The 23,897-nt window shown below is 36.3% G+C and overlaps 1 protein-coding gene and 1 pseudogene across 1 annotated transcript; both read left to right on the top strand.

Moving 5' to 3' along the window:
• Positions 1-11,780: 11,780 nt before the first annotated feature.
• Positions 11,781-19,785, top strand: LOC126634484 (uncharacterized). The gene is made up of 13 exons (XM_050305012.1): positions 11,781-12,166; positions 12,279-12,361; positions 12,594-12,651; positions 12,768-12,827; positions 13,286-13,415; positions 15,877-16,100; positions 16,226-16,318; positions 16,414-16,485; positions 16,951-16,983; positions 17,837-17,965; positions 18,190-18,246; positions 19,212-19,307; positions 19,394-19,785. The coding sequence occupies exons 1-13, from the start codon at positions 12,071-12,073 to the stop codon at positions 19,451-19,453; spliced, it is 1,191 nt and encodes a 396-aa protein (XP_050160969.1). The 5' UTR covers positions 11,781-12,070; the 3' UTR covers positions 19,454-19,785.
• A 2,221-nt stretch (positions 19,786-22,006) lies between these two features.
• Positions 22,007-23,168, top strand: LOC126633967 (uncharacterized; annotated as a pseudogene).
• The last annotated feature ends 729 nt before the right edge of the window (positions 23,169-23,897 follow it).

Here is a 23,897-nt window from a genome sequence, read left to right as displayed (position 1 = left end):
TGGTGAATTGCTTAAGACTTGTGGAACCCACATGAGGGGTGTAAGCGCAGTGAGTTACTCCCTGAATTATTGCGCCATCATTAGGTGTTTCATCTTGTGCCCTTTTGAAGCTTGGTTAGCGTGAGAAATTGCGCAATCGCTTGGTCATGAGCCTTTCTACTTCTTCCTAAATTTTCCTTTTTTGGGGTGGCAGAGTTCTCGATTGCCCCCGATTATGATGTGTTAGTCTAAGCTGTTCTTCCATATGTTCAGCTCGTCTATGTTGTGGCTGCAGTAGATGTGGTATGTTCCTAGTAGGCGAGCATGTAACTCACAGGTTGCTGGCTGAACTTGAGCCAGATTGAGTGACTGCTTCTTTCCGTCTGCTATGATGCCTGCTCCGATGTGATGTGGAGGATACTCCTTGTGGGCTTAGCCACGAATGAATACTTCGCTTGGAAGGCTGCTCATGTTTATTATCAGAGTATATCCTCAACCGTGAGTGTATGCTCGTCCGTGGGCCTAGTCGAGAGTACACGCTCCTCCGCGCGCTAAGACAAGAGTATACGCTATCTCGGAGGCCCAATCGAGAGTGTACTCTGCCCAAACGCTCGGTTTGTGGATGGTCGAGTGGCTGCTTGTCGAGATACTGCTGGAGAGGTTCTTTATATGCCCTTGTCCTACTTTGGGACACCTCGTTTGGGGCACGTTGCATCTTGGTGCGCTGCAAGAGCTGGTTCACCAAGGTCGTCTGTTGTGTTAGGGCGCTTGTCAACTCTATAACTTGTCGAGACAAATGTTGTTCGCCATTTGGATTGGAAGAGCTTGGAAGGAATGTGCCTCTTTAAGCAGTGGAATGGTGGTAGACTCTGGGCGCGAGATTTAAGTTGGGAAATGTCAAATCCGAGGAGAAATGTGGTGAAAATGTCTCAGGCTCAATGGTAGGTCCGGATGGTTGAGATAGTTTTGGGCCAACTTGGGCTGCTTGGAAGGCCACCAGAGCAGGCTGGGCCGCGGAAGCAGGCCACTAGAGCAGGCTGTGCCGTAAGAGTGGGCTGCTTTGCGGGAGCAGGCTGGGCCACGAAAGCAGGTTGGGCCATGAGAGTGGGCTACTCGGCGGGAGTAGGCTGGGCCACGGAAATGGGTTGCTCGGCGTGTGATACACACGGGTGCGAGGCTTGAGCTCTACTTGGCAACGCGTTGGGCTTGGATTGACATGGCTTAGGTCATGGCCTTGGTGTCATAGGCCTTGGATGACACGGCTTGGGCTTGCTTTGGTGGCACGGCTCGGGCCGTGGTAGTGGTGCCATGGACGTCGCCGCGGGTGGCCATCGCGGTGGTTCCCATGGTGGAACCTCTTGGTGGTGGTGCCGCTCCCCTTATGATCACATTTAGTCTTGTGGATCGTCACGGTCCCATTTCTTGAATATTGGAATTTTCACTCATGGAGTTTTCTAAATTTCTAGCTATTGTATTTCTCTTTTTCGTTTTATCACAGAATTTTTGCAAATAAAAAATTCTAATAATAAAAACATAAGAAAAATACAAGTGGACTAGAAAATAGAGAAAAAACCTTTTTATGCGAGAGTCTTCTACGAGTGTGAATTTCATCTCTCAATGAAAGCACCAATTTGTGGATGCAAATTTCCGCCTTCTTCTTCTTGGACAAAATTGCACCTACAAAACAATTAACACCTTAGGTCAAAGCCAAGAGCCTCACACGCCCACGATGAATGGGGGAGGCATTTGGCCGAAGAACCTCCAATGCCAAAGTTAGAATTTGGAAAGAAAAATATTTGGAGAGTTTTTGGGAGTTTTGCAAGAGTGTGGAACCTCCCTTTTTATAGAAAATGGGGTTCAATATATAGAGTATGTCCGGCCCTCTTGGGAGAGAGAGTGGCCGACCTTTAGGGTAATTGTTGGGTGTAATGGGTGATTTAATTGGTGATTAATGGATTAATTAGGAATTAATCCATTAATTAGCCAGTTAATCTCTATTTATATGGAATAATTTGTAGGTTATGAAGTAATTACCTAAGATGAGGATGGATGAGATAATTTGGAATTGGTTACCTTTTTTGGACACTCTTGGCTTGATTAAAGAATGATTGTCCACTGCTCGCGCGTAGGATAACCGGTGTGTCTTAGGGGTAACTTTGTTCTTTTTACCAAAAATCCACGTATCGCCTTGCGATTATTTTTGACTCCACAACTATTTTGTAAAATTTCATAATTTTTAAATTTTTACAAGTGAAACTTAATTCCAAAAGAAATGTGCTGCAAAAATACTGCAGTACCAACCTGATATTAAAAATTCACTAAATATTCATTTTTCATCCAACATGGATGAAAATTTTCAGACATAAAATGGACATATAAGGATGATATTTCCGAAAATTTCATAATTTTTAAGATTTTATAAGTGTAACAAAAGCAAATTCGAAATGAGATGTGCTGCAGAAACAGCAGAAATTCTGTAGTACATACCCGAAACTGAAGAATTTACCAAATATTCATTTTTACTCCAAAGTGCATGAAAATTTCCATAAATGAAGTAGATATATAAATTTAATCTTAACTAAAATTTCATAATTTTTGAGAATTTGAAAATGGGCCAAAAATAAAAGCGAAATGGAATATGCTGCAGAAAAGGCAAAAATTCAGCAGTACATTCCCGAGAATAAATAATTCACCAATAACACATTTTTCATCCAATTCTGGTGAAAATTTAAAGATTTAAAATAAACATATCAATGTATATCATACTTAAATTTCATGAATTTAGGAGTTGCGTAGGTATATCAAAATAATATCACAAACAGATTATGCTGCAAAAATTCCAGCAACATATCACACTTAAAAATTTACCATAAATGCATTTCTTGTACAAAAGGATGAAAAATTTTCTGTGTAAACAATCCATTATATAATATAACATGGCAACTTTTCACAAAGTTTACTCTATCAAAATTGTAATCAAATAGGACACGTTGCAAGGTATGAAATGCTCCATCAATATTTCCCAAGCTCTACCAAAATTTCAGATTTATTCATAATTTAAATAAAACCAATTTACAATCTATAATTAAAGGTTCATTTCATTATATTACCTTTAAAATGCCCGAAACATTAAAATTTCTCAAACAAATTTGTTGAGTCACAAAATTGTTGGTTTGGACAAAATAAACCAATCTATATGTATCAAAATTAGGCTTATACAAGGAACAATATCTCAACATTATTAATTGATCTCAACCATCAGTCATAAAATCCAAAAGAAATCACAAGCTTTGTGAGTGCATGATACATATCCAAAATACGTAACTCCTTAATTCTAAAAGATTCTTTATAAGAGATTTTATTAGTAAATGAAATGAGTTAATTCAAATCAAATACAAAACGGATAATTTAATTGCAATTTCAATATAGCTTAAATTCCCGTAATAGTTGTATTGTGATTTACAACCCAAAATTCAAGTAGACTACTAATTTCCCTTTTAAGAAAACGTATTAAAATAATTTCTCTTTATATGGGCAATATCAATAATTATGAAAATACTTTTAATCTCACCATAAAACAATTATTCGTGGAATATATTTTAAATTTAGAATCTCCTCTAGTTTAAATGATAATTACCAATTAATTTTAAAATCAATTCGATAAGTAAATCTACATACAACACCAAAATAAATTAGTCAACATCAAATTAAATTGATTAGGAGATTGCTCACATAATTTTTAAATTGCAACATGTCTAATGCAATTCTTCCCTTCAATATAATATCATTAGGATTACTCATATTAAGAATAAGACTAAGAGGAAGCATAAAATCCCAGAAACTAATAGCAAAAATCGATATTAATTTTTAGGAAAATTTGTATTCGAAAACAATTATAATTCATGTAATTTATGCAAAAGCAAAATTGATACAAATTGTAATTCAAATTAAATCTTACCCAAGTTGTCTCCTAACAAGTTATTCTCGTCAGAAAGAATTGCCGAGAGGGCCAAGACCATAAGGAAAAAAATTCGAGCTTCAAATAATAGGTTGTAAAGTAATGCTCGAAAATTATATAACCAAAAAACCCAAATTAAAAATTATTTTTACCAAAATATAAATAAATAATAATTTATCTCATTTAATTATTGCCAATTTTATATATGGTATTGACCACGAAAAATCATTGTGCACCAACACAAAATTGCGGAAGCATCAAAAACCAATTTTCATGAGATGGAACAGTAGAAGGCATCCAATCAAAACGATAAGCAAATTTTCTTTGGTATGTGAATCATCTTCAATAAACAATTTTTTTTGCTTATACCTTCATATCGGACCCTAAGCTTGTTGTGCTGCTCTGATACCACATGTAAGATATTTCTGAAATCATAAGAACAACAACAAGACATTAGGATTACGGATTTGATAAACCAAAATTACAATAAATCAATTACAATTTACTTATCTTTGGAATATGGAAGACATGGCTCTTGCGGATGACAAAGGAGTCTTCTATTTTCAACAAGCGGAAGTGTTCCAGGGGTTTGCTCGAAATAGAACGTATGTTTTGTGAAAGCAGGGACATCCTTAATATAGTGATTAGGGTTCCCCTAATTCCGCCTATTATAGTAATTAGAGGAATACACCAAATCACCATTTATTCTTAATGTTGTCCCACCAAGGCATGTACAAAATGTCTTACTTAATTGGGGTTTCAATTAGTCAACTAAATATATCTTGGTTCCATGATTCTTGCTGACCAATATTGAATCATGTTAAAAGCCAAATATCTTGAAGATCAAATATAATTGGGGTTTCAATTAGTCAACTAAATATATCTTGGTTCCATGATTCTTGTTGACCAATATTGAATCATGTTAAAAGCCAAATATCTTGAAGATCAAATATAATTGGGGTTTCAATTAGTCAACTAAATATATCTTGGTTCTATGATTCTTGCTGACCAATATTGAATCACGTTAAAAGCCAAATATCTTGAAGATCAAGTTATTTGTCTTTCAAGTAATTCGATTCATAATAATTGACAACTCAACATGAGTCTTACACCCCTTCCTCATTAGAAAAAAATTTATTTGTATTTTTGACGACCCGCACTTGTAGGTGGTCACATGTTCTTCTCTCATCTTAAAGAAGGTGTTGGCTAAGAAGAGATGGTATACCATTGCAAAATTCAAGATGGCTTCCCCATCCTCGTTTCTCTCCCCAAAACCACGGCCATCATGAAAACCTCCATAATTGCATGTCTCCTTGTCCACATGTTCATTTAAATCTCCTCCTATAAATACCTTCTCGATCTGAGCGATTCGGAGACTTGGTGCAAGGAATCGCTCCTAGTCTGTATTTGTTAAACATCGAATTTGTAACGAAATTGCACAAATTAGCTCCCGGGTATTACTAAAATGGCCCTATGTTGAGGAAGTGAGGAGCACCAAGGTGGGGGCAGCGAAAGGTGAGTGATAAGATTAGGATGACCACGGAAGCCCTATCCACAGATATATCTCAGCCAGAGGTTTAAGCAGGACCCCTGCATTTTGTAGGGACTTAAATCCTTTAGAATTGGTATAACGACACTGAAGTTGCAAATTTCCGGACTGGTGGGTGAAAAAGATAAGACCCGAAAACCCTTGTCTCTATTTCCTTTTTTTTTTTTTTTTTGGGGGGGGGGGGGGTTTCTAAAATAAAAGAATCCTTATATAATTTAAAAGCACGCTGCCTTTTTAAATTCAAAGCAACCATAATTATACAACATACGAAAGCTCACCAACCAGTTAAAATGGATGTTTACCTAAAAAAAAAGTTTCTGGCCGCTCCAACTGCTTTACCTACCAAAGGAGGATAGAAGAGCTGCAACGATAGAATGTTTCAGAATCCTAATCCTGTATTTCACGAACAGCTAGGTTACTGACAGGAGAACATGTAAAGTTACAAACAACGACGGCACAGAGGATCAACACCATTTTAATTGCATAAGAAATAATAGACATTTAATCATGCTTGCAGCTTACTTCAACAGGACTCCTTGTCAAATGCATCTAGAAGGCTATGATCCGCTTTCATGTGGACTGGTTGGTCATGAAACCAGCTCCATCTAACAGTCAGGCTTTCACAGATTTCTGCGGATAGAAAATCGGACAATTTCCGTTGTTTCTTGCCGTTTCAGAACTAACAATCATCAAATTCAATCAATTATCTGCTACACGACCTACATAGTCATATGAATACAACAGTCTAGGTGATGAAGAATCAAGAGCATTCACTAACATGAAAAAACAATATCGAACTTACCGAGGTCCTGAAATTCCCAGTAGCAATATAACTGCCTTTACTATTTGACCAACAGTAGGCAACAACCAGTCTAAAATGCCTTTGGTTATGGAAATCTCAACTCGGTTCAGAAGTCATAGGATGTGGTTAACTATGATTTACGGCTACTAAGTCAAGTTCATTAGTTTTGACCTTAAATATTTCTTAGATTCATACATATCCTAACTCAAATGCAAGAAAATGAAACGGTGGTTGGACAGTATCAACCGTATCATTTCATTTTATATTGCAGCAAAGAAATGAAAATGTTCGAATGGAAAATATGGAATTGAAATCATGATGTTGACGAATGAAATTGGGCAAACGACAAATGGAAAAAATGATTTTTTCCCTAAAACATTATCATAACTCGCATGAAATTTCAACCAAAACGGCAAATGGAAAAATGACTTTTTCCCTAAAACCACAACTCGCATGAAATTTCAACCAATCATCTATAAACAAAATCTCAACCAGTTGTTAAGCTAATGAGGTTCGTAAGTATAACCTTAGTTCCAGACTTCAATCATGCATATGATACATGAGTTATGATAATTTTTGTGTCTTATGGTGACAATTTCTTCTCTCTTTATTTACCGCGGAGCACCTACTGCATGCTCTAAGTCCCACTGTGCTCCTGATTTACCCCAGCAAAAGCAACAAATGTCACACGTACACATTTTGCAACCAGCAAGGTTCTTCCATTGTTGCGGAAACTAGATTCAATGTGTCTTATCTCGTCAACCTAAATATATAAGGATGGAAAGTTTTGTAAGGCCATAAATTTCCACCTAATTTGCCCGATATGTGTTTCCTCAAAATTGTCTCTAAATCAAATCTCCTATCACGATACAGATTGCCTAATTGTTCCACAAACATGCAACTTTAACTTGCTAGATCAAAGGGCATGTGTCTGTAATGTCATCTTATCTGATCATTCAACAAAATTTGCATGCAGTGAATTATATAACAAATAATGACCTCGTTGTCCCTCTCAGATCACCACAAATTGCACAACAGAGAAATCCTAAAAGATCATCCATATCTTATTTACATTACATATATACTTCTCTCTAGAATTGTTTCAGTTATCCCCAATTCCATTGAAGAACTCTTAAGTAACATTTATTCGTCATGAGTGTGACTGTGAACTATGGATGTGTTAGTACTCATTTTTTATGGATTAAGTGCCTTCAAACCCATGACAAGAACACCTGTCATGGACTTCTAGCCTTATGAATTTCTTTCCGAGTGCACTCAAAGGAACAGAAACATCTTTGCATTCATCAACATATATACTCAAATAAAGTTGATATGAAAAAAATAATGTACTCTCCAGAAGATTAGAGGGCAAAGAAAAGGATCACAAGATGTTAATATGATTGTGTTCCATATTCAATAGTCCACAAAGGTGTGTCTTGACTCTTGAATCTTGATACTATATTATCGGTCGGTATAGGTGAGGTAAGACAAACATTTTAAAATTTCTTTTATCCCTTGAACAGCTAACCATGTAATAGTTAATTCAAGATAGTGTATACAAAATAATTCACATATTGAATAAGGATAGGATACTCATCTAACATGAAAGATTCACATATTGAATAAGGATAGGATACTCATCTAACATGAAAGAACACGCATACCAACCAATCAAAAATGTCTTTCCCTTTCTTATCTGAACTGGAGGCTGTGATCTCAGGCTGTTCTCAACCACCTAAAGCCAAATAGGAACAAAAGTGAAAAAAAAAAAAAAAAAAAAAAAAAAAAAGAGGCCAATGCTGTCAGCTACAAACATTGGAGCAATACAGGTATTAAATTTATCGTATCAAGTCACAATGAAGGGCAAACTACCGCCAATTTAAAATTTCAGAATTCTCACCGCTGAAAGAAAGAAGATCAAAGTGGTTTGCTCAATCCCTGATTCACTGGAATTTCCAAAGACTAATTTCAAAGCTAAACAAATTTTATTGCATAAAACAATAAAACTACACAATGAGTGGACAAGATGGCCAAAATTGGACAGCAACAGTATAAGAAAAATCATAGAAGCAAAATCAGTACGACATAAACACAGACCACGGAACGAAGATACAACAGCTTTCCAATCTAACCAATGACTAGAATAATATAAACCCCTAAAATCTGTGGAGACTGAAGACATAAAGATGACCAGACATATATTTTTTTGGGTTCAAAAAAATTTCTGTCCACCATCTACAAAAATCATCTTGTTCCTTTCCAGCCAAACTGCCTTAAAAACAGCCAATACTATGCATCCCCATAAAAATTTGGCCTTCCTCCCCCTCCCTGGTATCATATGTTCTCAGATAAAAAGGAGAACGCATCCCTGTGGATGCTCCAAACTCCCGGAACAGACACCACCAGAGATCCAAACCATAAGGCCTGGTTGTCTACTAAGATTGATTCAACAGCGCCCCTCCAAGTTATCTGGTCATTTCTTTTGACAAATGTGGATCTAGTAGATTGAACTGTAGTAAAGGGAAGCCTAGTTGTATAGCTAAGGTTTACATTCTCATAATCCATACCCCTGTTAGACCATATTTCAAATATATTCAAGGGAGCTTAGCCTATTGTAACAGATTTGTAATCTGGTAGCTGCTGGTCCAGGCAATTTAAGATTTATTAGACTGGTTGTATCCCTCCGCTTTACCTTTTTAATAGCTTATGAAGATGAATTTAGTCTTAGATAACATAATCTGTGCAACATTTTTGCCTATATAATATTCAGCAAAATATTATTGCCCCATATTAAGGGGGAAAAAATATTGCTTCTGCAATATTTTTTAAATTACCTGAGGGGTCAGCATGTGGTTTGTGGCATATGCAGCTACTGACAATCCTATGTTCAGAACTGCATTTGATTATCTTTTAACATGTAATGATTTCTACCATGTGAAATATACTTCTCTTCTTTCTGTTTTCTTCTCCATATGCCCTTTCTTAATACATAACACCATCCTAAAACCCTGTTAAACAATCAAATGTTGAAGCAAAGCAGCACTCTGGTGTAATAACAATTATAGCTACCACTGCTTTTTCTAGTAACAATAGCAGACTATAAATAACTAAAACCTCTTCATAATCAATTAAAAAAGACTAGTATGAACAGATGGAACAGCCTATGAAGTCAACACCCTAAAGGTGACATGATTCCGTCTTCTGGAGAATACATAGTTGTATGACTTGTTACATGAACATTATTCAGTTCGAACTGATATGACAGAAAACTCAGCAAACATGAGCACCCTAAGTAATTGAAAAACGAGTATCATATTAATAAAAATAAGACAAACGCATATACATCATTCCAGACATATAATAGGCACTGCCAGTATAGACATTGGAAAGAATTGATTGTTGCAAAACATTATGCTCCAAAGATAACTCGTATGACAAAGATCAACTTTATTAACATTTCATCAGAACTATAACAGTAGTAATATCTGGAAAGGTATTTAAATTACAGTTTAGAGGAACTCAGAAGGGGAATTGTCCTCCGGCTTCCCATTGTCGCCCAAATCCCCTGGATGCTGTAAATTCTGCAAAACCTGAGGCGGCAATGACCCTAAACTGCCTCCCAGCCCATCGTTTACAGACCCAAAAGATTGACAAACTAGCCTCGCCATGACCCCAAGAATCTGCATTTGATTCTGGCACGCCTCAGCATGCATTTGCATCATTTGCTTCTCATGCTCAATTTGCAAACCCACCATCCTCTCCCTCCACTCCAACTCCTCCTCCTCCCTCTTCTCCTCCATCCTCATCCTCCTCCATCGCTCGTCGTCCAGCTCCCTCTCCATCTTCAACCTTTTGTCGAATTCTCTTCTTGCCCACATCACCTCCCTCTCTTCTAACTCCAATTCTCTATCCTCCAACCAGTCCTCCCTCTCATTCCTTATTTTCTCTCTCCTAAACTCAATTTCTTTCCTCTTTTCCTCTCTCTCAACCTCACTTTTCTCTCTCCTACACTCCCTCTCTCTCCTCCTCTCTTCCCTCTTCACCACTACATCCCTCAAATCCAAAACTTGTGCACTCACCAACCCCAACCTCTTATGCAATCCAACCTTACCCAATTTCCTTTTCTGAGCAAAACCCACTTCCCCAATTGCCCTCTCACCCACAAGTTCACCACCTTCACTAATACCCAATTCCTCAACACCATTGTCGCCATCGCCGCCGCCACTACTCTCCTCTTCTTCTCCATCTTCACCTTCTTCTAACTGCTCTCCATCTTCATCGTCTTCTTCTTCTTCCAAATCGTCACAGTCAATCCCAAACCCCAAATCCCCACAATCCCCAAAAACATCAAGGTTCTCACTTTCACACCCCCTTTTCCCCCTAACATCAAGCTCCACATCCCCAAACACTTCCTTGTACCTCAAGAAATTTTCCCAGTGGTTTTCGCCGTCTTTCCAGTTGAATTCGTCCTTGGACACCCGGATCTTCTGCTTCACGCCCAGGTACTGGTGTCGCATGTTCTGCACCTTGATTGAGACGTCGCGCCAGGACCACCGGAACGGAAAGGTCACTGGGTCGCGGAGGTGGTGCGCCAAGTTCACGTGGTCGGCTATGGGCTTGAACTTTTTCTCGCGGGTTTTGAGCTTGGCTAGAGCTCCAGAGCTGTGGAGGTCCGAGTAGTTGGTGAGAAGGGTCTGTTCTTCGAGCTCCGACCATTTCTTGCGCTTCATTGTCAGAAAGCTGCGGGCATTGATGAGGGCGGGCAGAGTTGCAGAGATTTGGGGGCGATGAAGATCGCCTACCGTCTTCTCTCACTAGTCGGTGGTCAATTCTTCATAATTACTATTTAGTATTTACAAATATTTCTTTTTGTTGTAAATTTGTTTAATAATAATTACTATTTCTTTTTTTTGGTAATTGAAAATAACTAATTTTAATAACTTATTTCAAATATAAAGTAAAAGCATATCATTAGTATTTAAAACAATATTATTTTCAGTAACCTACCACTTAAGGCATCCAATGTGTGGTGTCAGGATATCCAACGTATAACATAATTTTGTTGGAGTATGCTTTACAATGTTTCAATATTCATGTTTTGTAAATGATATGTTGTTATGAAAATTGAATCACATTTGTGCTTGTAGTTGCTGAAGAAAAATTGTTGAAATAATTTAATTTAATAATTACTCTTAATTACCTAAAGGTTCAAATAATAACATGTTAATTACATTTGAAATTTATTAACAATAAAATATTATTACCTCATTGGCTAGATTATTGTCGCTTTGATAAATTGCTTTGGTTTTTGGGAGGGCTTTTTGCCACGATTTCAACTCTTTATGTAGATGTTTGTACCTATATAATAGAGATTGCTTGGTTCAAAATGTGTCTTGAATCTGCTCGACAAATTGTGTATGAATTTTCTTCCATATTTGTTGCACCATCATTTAATTTCTCATGATCAGGTCATGAGTTACACGCACCTAACACTCAAGCAAAACCATTGTTATGCCTCTTTATCAAACAAATTTGCTCATTATAGAACTGTTTAGTTGTTACTAAAATCGTCAATATTTCCTATCATAGTATGATTAGAGTAGGCCGATGCCCAAGGGGCTTAGATCTTGGGCCTTCTTTCATACCTCTTCGAGGCCCATATTAGAAGAGGCTTCCCAACTCTCGGGCACCCACTTCGCTTACCAGAACTTTCTAGGCGGGAAGGTGTTCAGAACTTCAGAGCGACAACTTTGAAGTCCATCAAAAAATTCCTGAAACGTCAATGGATTCCGAAACGGCGCTGGAGCTTGTGAAGCGCGGCGTGACGCTTCTCTTCCTCGACGTGCCTCAGCACACCCTCATCGGCATTGACACTCAGGTAAAATACTACTACCAAGTACTTACCCAACCAGCACATGCTCGTGCTGCGTTTGGTTGCCGAGAAAATGCGAGAAAATTTGACCCTCAACACTCGATTCTCTGTTTTGCAGATGTTTTCTGTGGGCCCGGAATTCAAAGGCATAAAGATGATTCCTCCGGGTCCTCATTTTGTGTACTATAGCTCATCCACGAGGTTAGCTCTTCTTGCTCACCATATGTTTGTTGAATGTTGTCAGAGAACGTAATTTTGAATTTTAAATTTTGAAGTATTTTGGGGGTGATTCTGTTTTATAGTTTCTGTAAAATTCCCAATGGTAGTTGATTGGATGGAAATCGACATTTTTCGCGTATCTATCTGTGGCATGTTTATGCTGTATTTTTATTTGAAAAATCTGGTTTCATGTGTATGGTTTTTGGCCACGCAGAGATGGCAAGGAGTTTTCGCCAATTATCGGGTTTTTTATTGATGCCGGGCCATCGGAGGTTAGTTAAGCAATGCCGTCTCTTTATTGTCAGCTTAAATCCAATTGGGTAGTAACATTTCAGAGCTGTTTTACCCCAAACAATTGTGAGCAAGACTCACTTTTCTCGTGTAACAGGTAATTGTTCGTAAGTGGAATCAACAAGACGAACGATTAGTCAAAGTACCAGAAGAAGAGGTTTGTATTAATGTTGGTTGCAATATTGTCTTACTATATTTATATCTGCCATAGTACAGAATCAAAGTGATTCCAAATGGATGGCTGACACTATAGATGATATTATTCAACCTCAATTTTCAAGAAGCTGCATAAAGTATATAAAGTCTAAACTCAGTAGAGAAGGTTGAGGCAAATAACAACAAAGTTGATGCATAAACTATAACCTGCCGAAGTACTAAGAAGCAAGAAAATATGGCCAATATCTCTTTTTTGAAAATCTTTTTGTTTATTTAATTTCTTTGTCATTCTTTTGGTCCAATTTTATTGTATTAGTGAAACTATTAAATTTTAAAAGGAGTGAGGGGAATTTCATTATTTTGTTTCAAACAAAATTCTTTGCTGGAAAGACAGTAGCGGTTTTCTTTATTTCAGTATAAGATTTTTATTTCACATTGCTATATTTTTTGTTCCATCAGGAAGAGAGATACTGCCAAGCAGTTAGAAGTTTGGAGTTTGACAGACATCTTGGTCCTTATAATCTAAGCCAGTATGGAGATTGGAAACAATTATCTAGCTACATTACAAAGAGCATCATTCAACGGATTGGTAAGCATTATTCACAACTTCAGTAGCTTACATTCACCATTATTGTAGGTTTTCCACCAGGGGTTTCTTCAGTTTTGTTGCTAGAGTTTTGTGAAGCGAATACATTTAATGCTTTAACTGTTGCTGTTGTTACTGCGTTTCTCTCCCTCTCTCCTTCTGAGTTTTTCAAATTGAACTTTCGTTATCTTCAGATCTGCAATGCTTGTCCTCTTTTTTTTCTTTATTTTTTTGGATAGAAACCACACTCTTTGTCTGAGTATTTATCTTGTCATAAGGTACAATAGGCCCCTGTGGCATGTGAGCAATATAAAAATATTAAAAAATGATTTTTTTTAATCTGTTTTAGGAAAATTCTTAACATGGGCATAAGGTGAGAGTCTTAATTTTACACGAAGTATTTGTTATGACTTCCTGTCCAGTAAACTTAAAGGGTGGTGCATCTGCTCGCTTGCAGAGAGTTCATATGATATTTAAGTATAGTGGTATTAGCTACGAGCTTGTAGACATGATGAAATAGGTAATGACCAGAATTGAAAAAGGTACCATGAAAGTAATGAAGTTCTGTACAGTGCATGGATAGCTCTTTCGTAACAATTTTCCTATGTAGCTTTTCGTTCAAGTTTCTGTATAGAAATGGAGATTATTATTGCAAAACTTTCTAAAGGTATATAAAAGAATTTCTTGTAGAAATACTTCTACCAATAAGACTGCAAGGAAATCTAAAAGAACGTTGCATGTGAGATGTTTTCTGTTTATATTTACAGTGACACTTGGACACAATTTCATAATTTTTGGCACTTTTTTTTAGTTGTTAAAGACTATCAGATGAAGTAGCTCTTCCTTTCCTCCAAGGTTTTGCACTGACATGACCAGGCCTAATTCACTTTAGGTAGGATGTATTGAGGTCTAGCTCAGTATAGTGCAGATTATTTCACACTTCCTCTACTTACCAAGATGTCCTAATAATTGACTAGCCCTCATGTTCATAAAAGAAGAAGGGAGAGAAAATCTGCCAAAAGAACCACCCGATAGACAAGGACATGGAGGGAATTCAATCAGGAATAAACAAATAGAAGGCTGTTAGGCTCCTTTCACATGCTTAGCTATGAACTTTCTTCCCACTTGAGAGTGCATGCTAGAAACTATTTGGAGTCTGTAATATTTTAGCTTGATTCTTCGGCAGGGAGGTCTTTAACGGCCTTTTTTGGTTAAAATTGCTAGAGCGTAGTGACTGGAGGAGAGAAGCACAAAATGATCTTGATTTCTTGAACAGTCAAAAGAAGCTTTGTTTGTTCTTCATTTGAAGTGGTGACTCACTTTCAACATAAGTTCTATAAAACATACCATTGAATGAAATCATCGTAGAAGCATGGCTCTACTTGGAAAGTGGTTGTAAAGATTTGCTATGGAAAAGGAGTCCCTTGACATATTTTTAAAAGAAGAAAATGTGGGTCACATCAAATAATAAGATTCTCTTTGACATGAAAAAAAAATAAGATTCTGAATTTTAATGTAGGCTCAAATTGAATTTTAATGTAGGCTCAAATCCTTGAACTTGAAAAGACATTTCGTTGGGCATTGTTTCCTTCTTTCTCAAACTTCATTTGTGGTGGGTAATGGGGAAAATTGAGTTTTCGGGGAGAATTACTGGAGAGGGTAGTCTTTTTATCTATACATCCCTGGTCAATATGTTTTCTGTCCCTTGCTTTCCAACCAATTGGAATTCTATTCTGGAGAAATTAAATGATATGGAAATTTATTATTTACTCTCTTTGATGGAAGTATCTCATTACAATCTTTTAGATTGAATGGACAGTTCTGGGATTTAGTTTTCAGGTCCTTTCGCTTAGGTGAAATTTTTACTTTAGCAGACTGATTAATGAGCTATTTCATTCCATTTACAATCCTTCCCCCATGATTTGGAAAGCAAGAACTTTGCTCAGTATTGCTCATCATAGAGTTGATATTATATATGATATATAATATTATTTATTTTATTCAAAGAAGAAGAGGTAACGTTTATGTGTTTCCCAATTTGTCTCTAATATGCAAAAAGATGCCAAGAATATTGCAGGGCAAGTAATGACTAATGGGTAAGTTTGGGAGGAAATTTTTGGGGATGCTGGTTACGAGTGGTTCTAGATTCATGCATTTGTTTGTTCATTTAGAAGTGTTGGAAAGTCTTCAGAATAGAGTACATGTTTTTATGGAGGACATCAAGTCATAAGTCTACTCAAAAGATTTGCCTTGATTCAACTAAGCCAATTGAACAACCTAACCTTAAAACAGTTGATCGTATCTTCTAAAGCTTGCTGCTATATAGGGGATTGTTTTACTCAATGAAATTTCATGACATAGAGCTGTTAAATAGGGTGCCTGAATTTGATTCGAAGGCTTTCTAATAAACTCACTGTTCTTGTCCTATAACCTTTGAATTTTAAACGGCCGATTTACTGTACAGAGCCCATTGGAGGAGAAATTAGTATTGCATCTGAATCTGCAATGCGTATAAACACTCCTAACACAATGACGGAGAAAGCTCTGGATGAGCAGTTGAATGCTAGCAAGTTCTCAACACCTAGTGACAAGTCTCAGACGAGAGGATGTTACTACACATCAATTCCCCGTGTTATCAAACAAAAAGGAATCCAGTGCCAACAACTTACTTCTTTGAATCTTGACAAGGTAAGAACCCCCGTCTCCTCTTTTAAGTTATTTTGTTGGTTTTTTTATTTAAATGTTTACAGATAGCTGATTTATCTGTATGCTTTCACCGATATTTTTTTTTCTTCTTTTTACTGGATGTCTAGACACAATTGTTAGAAAGTGTACTGCTAGAAGATTATGGTGGTTCTGAGGACCTGCTTCTTGCGGAGCTGCAATTTGCCTTTATTGCATTTTTGGTACGTGGACGTGGAGAATGCAGACTTGGTCATAATTTTATGTTAATTACTACTGTCAGATACTCAGATCTTTATGACATTTCGAGCTTATTCAGATGGGCCAATCACTTGAAGCATTTCTACAATGGAAGTCCTTGGTCAGTCTTTTATTTGGATGCACTGAAGCTGTAAGTATTGGTCGCTGTGTTTCACTTTACTTATTGTTGGGATTTATTCACACTGCCAAATTTGTATAATTGTAATTTTTCTTTCCGCATTCTGCATGAGTTTTTTTAATTTATATATACATGTCCATGTTACATGCATACATATATTTAATCCCCTCCAGGATAGGGATCCTCCGAATGATACTGTTCTACTTAGTGGGGCCTCTCTGCAATCTGCATTGTAGTTTAATTATCTGAACTGTCTTTTTCTTTAAGATACTTGCATAATCAGCTAAATGGGGAATCATTAATACAATAATCATTAACAAATAAATGAATATAAAGTCTTTCCTGTTCCCATATTACTATGTTAAGTTTTTTTATACTAAAATATAGAGTTTTGTAGTGACGTTTGCATCATAGGAAATTGATACTGAAAAACAGGAAAGCTGAAATAAGTTTCTGACAATTCTATCATTATTGCAGCCTTTCCGTACAAGAAGTCAGCTATTTGCAAAGGTAATGTCCATACTTTGCTATTTATAACTAGAACTTTTTGCCAGATAACTAACAAATCGTCATGGTGATTTGGGATAAAATTATCAGTTTGAAAGCCTAGGAGCATAACCATGATCTACCAACGAAAAGTAAAACATTAAATCTAAACAAGACCAATAAAGTATAAGGAAACAACTAAAACCTCCAGCCGGCTAAGACCCAAGCCAAGTTGGCTAACTGTCCCACTTAGCCTTTGAGAGCCTTGTAGATGATCTAGCATCATAGTGATTTTTTTTGGTGCAGTAGGTATGGCAAATGAGGTTGTTCAGGAAGTGCGGAAGAAGAAAAAAGAGGGGTTGGTTTGTGTGATAAATTGGGAAAAGGAAATTGATTGTGTGGAGTAGTACTTGGCGGCTATTATTTTGGAAGTTAAAGGTTTTGGAGAATGGAAGAACCGGGATTGAAGGGTGTTAAAACTTTCCCAAATTTTCAATAATGATATATAGGAGGTTTCTGAAAGGGGATGGAGATATGTTGTATTGTTCTTTTCGTGTTATCCTGGGACATTTTATGATGTTTTGAGCAGCTGATAGTTTAGAGGTTTCACATATTTTTGAGTAGCTGGTGTGTCCACTGGGGTTTTATCTTTATTTTCGTTGTAACAAAATGATTCTGTTTCTCCTAAAAAAGAGAAGGAAATGCAATAAATTCTAGGTTATTGACTTTTCTGCCCAGAGAAGTAACATATTTAGCTATTCTTGATCTAAACTAATTTTCTTTTCCTGTAAAGTTGTAAACTAACAGTGAACAATGCTTTCCTTTTTTTTTGTCCATTCATTTACTCTGATAAATGACATGTGATGGAATCTCGCAGTTTATTAAGGTCATCTACTATCAATTGAAACATGGACTTCAGAAAGGTTGCGCAGACACAAGCGTTGCGTCATCATTGTTAGATGATTCATGGTTTTCTGCTGATAGCTTTTTGCACCGTCTTTTCAAGGTACAAGGTTATATACCAATAATTGAGTGCTTGATTCTGCATTCCATTGATCAAGTTCGTTCATGGTTTTCCATTGATCAAGTTCGTTCATGGTTTTCTTGTAACTTTTTTTGCATTCAGTTTGTTATTCTAATGAAAAAGCAATTCAACGAACGAAAAGCATCATTTCCGTCAAATGTGTAGAACCTTGAGTTTATTGACTGAACTTATAAATGTGATTCCAGGAATTTTTTTTGTTGGTGCAAGATGCCTCAGTTGTTGACGGAGATCTTCTGTCATGGGTATGCAATCTAAGCCTAGTTTTTAATTTAAGCTTTTATATTCTATCAAGCAAAAGAAGGTATCAAAAGAATCATATGCTCTTTCTTGAAATTCTGTACAGTTCTTGTTTTTACCTTATAGATGATTCAAATACTGATAATTTATTTCACACTTTCCATTGTATTTATCATGATATGCATGTGCAAACACAAATAAACAGAATCCTTTATTTTGTTACTTTAAAGGAGTGTATAATATGATAAGGTATGGTTCTCTTTATGCATCAGTTTAACACTAACTCGGATGGAAAATGGTGGAATCTGGAACAGATTGGATTTTTTACCTTTTGTGTTTAAAATTATAATTGCATATAACCCAGATCTTCTCGTAATAAGACTTTTCACTGACCTAGCCTTCCCTTCATCCGTTAGCAATTTAGAACCTATCTGTTGAATTAACTTCGTAACCCATGGCACTCACCTTCCAAGACAGCATTTGTTTGTATAATTATGGAAATACAGGATAGAAACAGTAAAATATGTGTGAGTGGTGTAATACCGAGAGGCCAATGAGAAAGATGTAAACATCTAAATCCTGCACGTTTGCCCAAGAAGATTATTGCAACCCTCTTTATGTGCTGTGTTGCTACATCAAAGTTTATTCATGTTATTACCGCCATTTGATGGGTTTTTTCATATAAATTGAGTCCTGAGTTGATTTTCTGCTCTACCATTTTGTTGCTATGCCAAGACCATTGCTCTGCATAAGAAGCATTTCTAGTGAAGTCATCTGTTTTTGTGTTTTTAAAGTAAACTTGGTCAGAGAATACAGTTGTGTTCTACGGTAGAAAATTAAAGTAACGCAGGATGTATATGTATAGATTCATTAACGAAGAGCGCTTGAAATTTGAATTATCGCAAGTTGTCTCCTTTTGAATAACTGTGTCAGAGAAGAATCCTAAGTTCCGTATTTCTTATTCTTAAAGACAAGGAAGCTCAAGGAGTTGCTTGAAAACAATCTTGGATGGGAATTCCAGAATGACAGTGCAGTTGATGGGATGCACTTTGAAGAAGATGATGAGGTCAGTGATTATTTGTTTTTAAATTGAACTGTCATCACTATTCCCACACGTTCTTTCTCATATCCCCAAACGTTAAACATTTGCAGTATGCTCCTGTGGTTGAAATGCTGGATGACCTAAGTTCTAGTGAAGCACCAGTAATTTAAGACTTAATTCCCTCTGCCCCCGACGTTCATCAATAGTTTAATCTCGTGATTCTGAAGTTGGACAACCCAAGTTGTAGTGAAGCCAGCAGTTTATGACTTCGGTTGCAGATGCTGTCGCATTAATAGTTTCCGGCGTAACAGGGAGGGATCAGTATGATATCCTTCAACGATGGCCTGGTTTTGTCTGTGTAAACCTTGTATATACAGTTGAAATTTCCATGTAAAGTGATAAGGATTGATGTTATATATATGTTGATGTTGTGCTAAATGTTAAGACGGATGGGACTGGTGCCCTTAATATGGTTTAACCATTCATCCAAAATTTTATTTCAGTTTTGAGACTACATGAGGTAATTTTACTTGATGCATTAAAGATTCGGTTTTCTTCCTAACGGAGGAGAGAAAAAACTTTGAATCTGTTGCTGAAAGAGTAAAAACGTTTGATCCATCAATCGGAATTTGTGCTTCATAAGTTGAACTGAAAGTTATTTTTGCACACTTTTTTTTACTAAAAATACAACAAATATACAGAGAATTTGGGTTCTACAAACAAAAAAGGAAAAATTGGTTCAAATGAATTTTAATTGATGATTGAGAAAAATTGAAAATGGACAATTTATACCAAAGATTAGTGACATTGATTAGGTATTGACAACATGCTATAAAAACTAGTCATTTTTTGAAATTTGAAATGAGCATTTTGAGTATTGACACATAGATGACGAGGTTTTTTTTTTTTTTTTTTTTTATTACTATGGACTGAGAAGGGTTGGTTTTGAAACTACAACCATAATTTGAGGGAGAGTGAGTTTCAAACGATGGGTACTAAAAGTTGGACTACATGCAATGGGTTGACACTCAACACGCTATCTATTAAGATATTGGACCACATGTAAATTTATGCTCATAAATGACGACTAATAATATAGTTCAAATTTGCATTTGACAAGAATTGAACTTAATGCCTTTTACTTACAAGTGAAGATGAATCCTACTAGACCATAGTACTAAATGTATAGATAACGACTTAATCCAAATTTATTCTCCTAGTGTAAATATCATTTAAATTTATTCCTCGGTTAAATATCATTTTACCTAAGTTATACTAAGGCCATCTCCAATCAAAGGAGGGCCAGATGGCTCGTTTTAGCCCTCTGGCTCTCCAAGAAATTAATATTTTAATGAACAGTGCAATGCTATATTTCTTACCATCTCCAACCGAGGGGCTAGAGGGCCATAGGCCAAACATAGCCCTGTGACAAAAAACCATCTCCAACTGAGAGCCAAAGGATTATAGTATGGAATGTGAAGAATTGAAATAAAATGAGGTAAAATATTATGGAATGATGAAAAATATGTGAGAAATAGTGTAGGAAAATATTAGAAATTAAAAAAAAAAAAAAAAAAAAAAAAAAAGTGGGCTGGGACAAAAAAAATCCTAAACCCTAAACCCTAAACCCTAAAGTGGGCTGGGCAAATGAAAAAAAAAAAAAAACAAAAAAAAAACAGGAAACTGGGCCTAGCCAACAGGCTAGCTGGCTGGCTAAAGATGGCCAGTCGATTGGCCATTTGGCCTTTTTTTGTCCCGTGAGCCCACGAGCCATTTGGTCTAGCCTTCAGTTGTAAACAATTTTCGGGCTATTTTCTACCCTTTAGACCTTTCGGTTGGAAATGACCTAACCAATTTATTTTAGTAAATGGCAAAGTTGATTCAAATTCATTTTTAATGTAAATATTATCGTATGTAAAAAATACAATTAAAAATTAATAGACAATGCCAAATTATAATTTAAAGAGAAATAAAGGAAAAGTGCTCCCACCTTGCTGATGAGTAAACAAAACCCCAAAAGGCGCAGAAGATGATGGTGATATGATATGATACGATGGCTCGGAGGCTATGTTCTCGCCTTTCCCTCCTTTCTTGTATTTGCAAAAACCCTAATCCTCATTTCTCTCTCTCTCTCTCCTCCTCCTCTTTCACCTTGCAAAACCTGTCGGATTCTGCATCTTCTGTAACCCCTTTAGCAACTCCAATTTGCACCTTTGGGTTTTCTTCAAATTTTCAAGGTTGGTTTCCTACGAGCGCTTCAATTTTTCAAAATTTTACAATTAATTAATCAATCATATGTATGTTTGTGTTTATGTTGTTGGAGTTATGATATGCAATCTACGTGCTCGATAAAATGCCCCACATAATGGAAGATTGGTCTTTCAGTGGGCTTTCTTGTCTGTTTGTCTGTCTATGTATTTTTCAACTCGAGATTACTGGTTTCATTGACATGTCTGTCATTGTGAAAAACCTTGAGCCTGCGGAATGAGGTTTACCTCCACTGTCGAGAATAAGGAAACGACGTCGAGAAAAATGCATGAGCAATATTCCTAACTTCCTTGTGTCCTGTTCTATGGCATTTTTAGATTTAAGTGTAATTATGTATCACAATTCCTTCTTTGTGTCCTGTTCTGTGGCGTTTTTAGATTTTCATTGTTAGCAATATTCCTAACTTTCTTGATTGAGTTAGAATTGTTTTAGAAATTTAACTATCACGAGAGAAAATGACGAGTTTGTAGTCGTAGTTCGAGCCAAGTATCTGATGTTGCTCTGTAAACTTATATACATATTACATAATATGATGCATTCTATATAAAATCGATTTCCTTGCAAGTTCAGATTTGCAGAAAAAAGGTGTATAAATAGACGTGCATTTTCCCTCTAACTTTTGTACTTGTGCTACTTGTATGACTGTTTCGAATTGTTGCAGCTTCACAATCATATTTTCGAATTGTTGCATCTTCACGATCATATGCTCATGGTGGTCATAAACCTTATGATCTCTTTGGAAATGGAAAATCTGGTGACAAGGAATTCAGGGAAGTCCAGAAGAAAGGGATTGATGCAGATGATACTTTATGGACAAGGAGTGAAGACAAAAGTAACAATGAAAAGGATGAAAAGAGTTGTCTTGAAAAAAGAGATTCAAAAAATAAGATAGCAGGTGAATGAGCACTCTGACCTGATTGATGCCGATGATAGTGATGAGTTAAGAAGTGTTTGGTCTGGAAACGACGAGGAGAAGTCTCTGTGGATTAGGAGTGAAGATGATGATGACGACGATATTCCTACTGAAGCCTACCCAAATGAAAGTAGTGATAAACATATAGACAAACTGTTTAAGTTTGAAGAAACAACACAGTATCGAACAGTTTCCGAATTATTGAAAGCTAAGCAGGAACCGGACGAGTTGTCCCCTGGAAAGCAAGCTAGGAAAATTGCAGTTGAGAATGCCTTGAAAAAGTTGAAAAATGGCCAAACAGGCGTTATATTAACATGTGGGAGGTCATGAGTGACTTGGATATTCTGATAGAATCGTTTGAAAATATAGTATTAGGGCCGGAATATGCAGAGCTTAGACAGGGAGGGCCTAAGAAACTGAATATGCAGTTTTTCAAGGATATACAAACGCTATGAGAGATCCAAATTATAAGTTCTCACCTGAGTTGAAGTTGAAACCAAAGAGCAAACTAGTTGCTAGAAAGAAAGGGCAGAAAGTACAATCTAGACGAAGGAAAGCACAAAAGCGCTAAGTGTATCCTCCTCGTTCTTCCTCTTTATTGTTTCAATCTGTCGAACTTGCAAACTATAACATGTTATATTGTATAAATGCTGGTATTATGGTGTGTGTTTCTCAATACTATATATGTTCTACTTCTCTTTTGGGTTCTCGTCGAGTTGTACTTCTAATGAGATCACACACATGTTTGCAGTCCCATAGTTTTCTATGTCAAGTTTGCATTGCCATAAAGTGATGTTAGGCTTGCTTCAAAAAAGAGGAAGGAAAATTTTAGCAATACCACTTGAATTTTATAGAGTGTTATACATGACCACTTAAATTTTGTTTTATGACATTTGCCACCTAAACTGAACTTGTTTGCATAAATACCACCTACCGTCAAAACCGTTAAGATTTACTCTACAATATGAGTTATGTCTGAATCATTGTCATCACTATTTCGTGTCAAATTATCACCTGAACTTTTTTTTGTATCATATAGCAACTTGAAATGTTTTTTTTTTTTTAGCCAAATTACCCTCTAAATCTAGTTGAATTGTCAAGTCCTCATTCACTTGAGGCGTTGAAAAGATAAAATTAAGTTAATTCATTCCTTAGAGCACAATTACTTGATTGGAAGTCAGTGTTACTATTCTTTAAGGAGCAAATCATTCACTTTCTAGTGCCTAATAGTGGCACACCCGTATTTAGACAAATCCCTTGGTCTATTTCTACATCAAATTAAGTAAATAACATAAGGGTTACCAAAACTCTCCTTAAGTCAAGAGATCTAAATTTCGACTCAAATAAAATAAAGTTTTAAGATAAACACAAATGTATTATATGTAAATTATCGTTATTATGCAACCTAATTCAATCTCTTTTCCATAAATGGT

Source organism: Malus sylvestris, chromosome 9, assembly GCF_916048215.2.
Source record: "Malus sylvestris chromosome 9, drMalSylv7.2, whole genome shotgun sequence".
Taxonomy (NCBI): domain Eukaryota; kingdom Viridiplantae; phylum Streptophyta; class Magnoliopsida; order Rosales; family Rosaceae; genus Malus; species Malus sylvestris.
The sequence above is the reverse complement of the archived record's forward strand: the minus strand, read 5'-3'. Positions and strand labels throughout refer to the sequence as shown.

Bases quoted from the DNA above. Each gene is read 5' to 3' on its own strand.
- LOC126634484 (XM_050305012.1), top strand. From the start codon at position 12,071: ATGGATTCCGAAACGGCGCTGGAGCTTGTGAAGCGCGGCGTGACGCTT. The intron at 16,101-16,225 runs GTAAGAACCCCC...CTGGATGTCTAG, and splicing joins CTTCTTTGAATCTTGACAAG to ACACAATTGTTAGAAAGTGT. The intron at 17,966-18,189 runs GTACAAGGTTAT...ATGTGATTCCAG, and splicing joins TTTTGCACCGTCTTTTCAAG to GAATTTTTTTTGTTGGTGCA.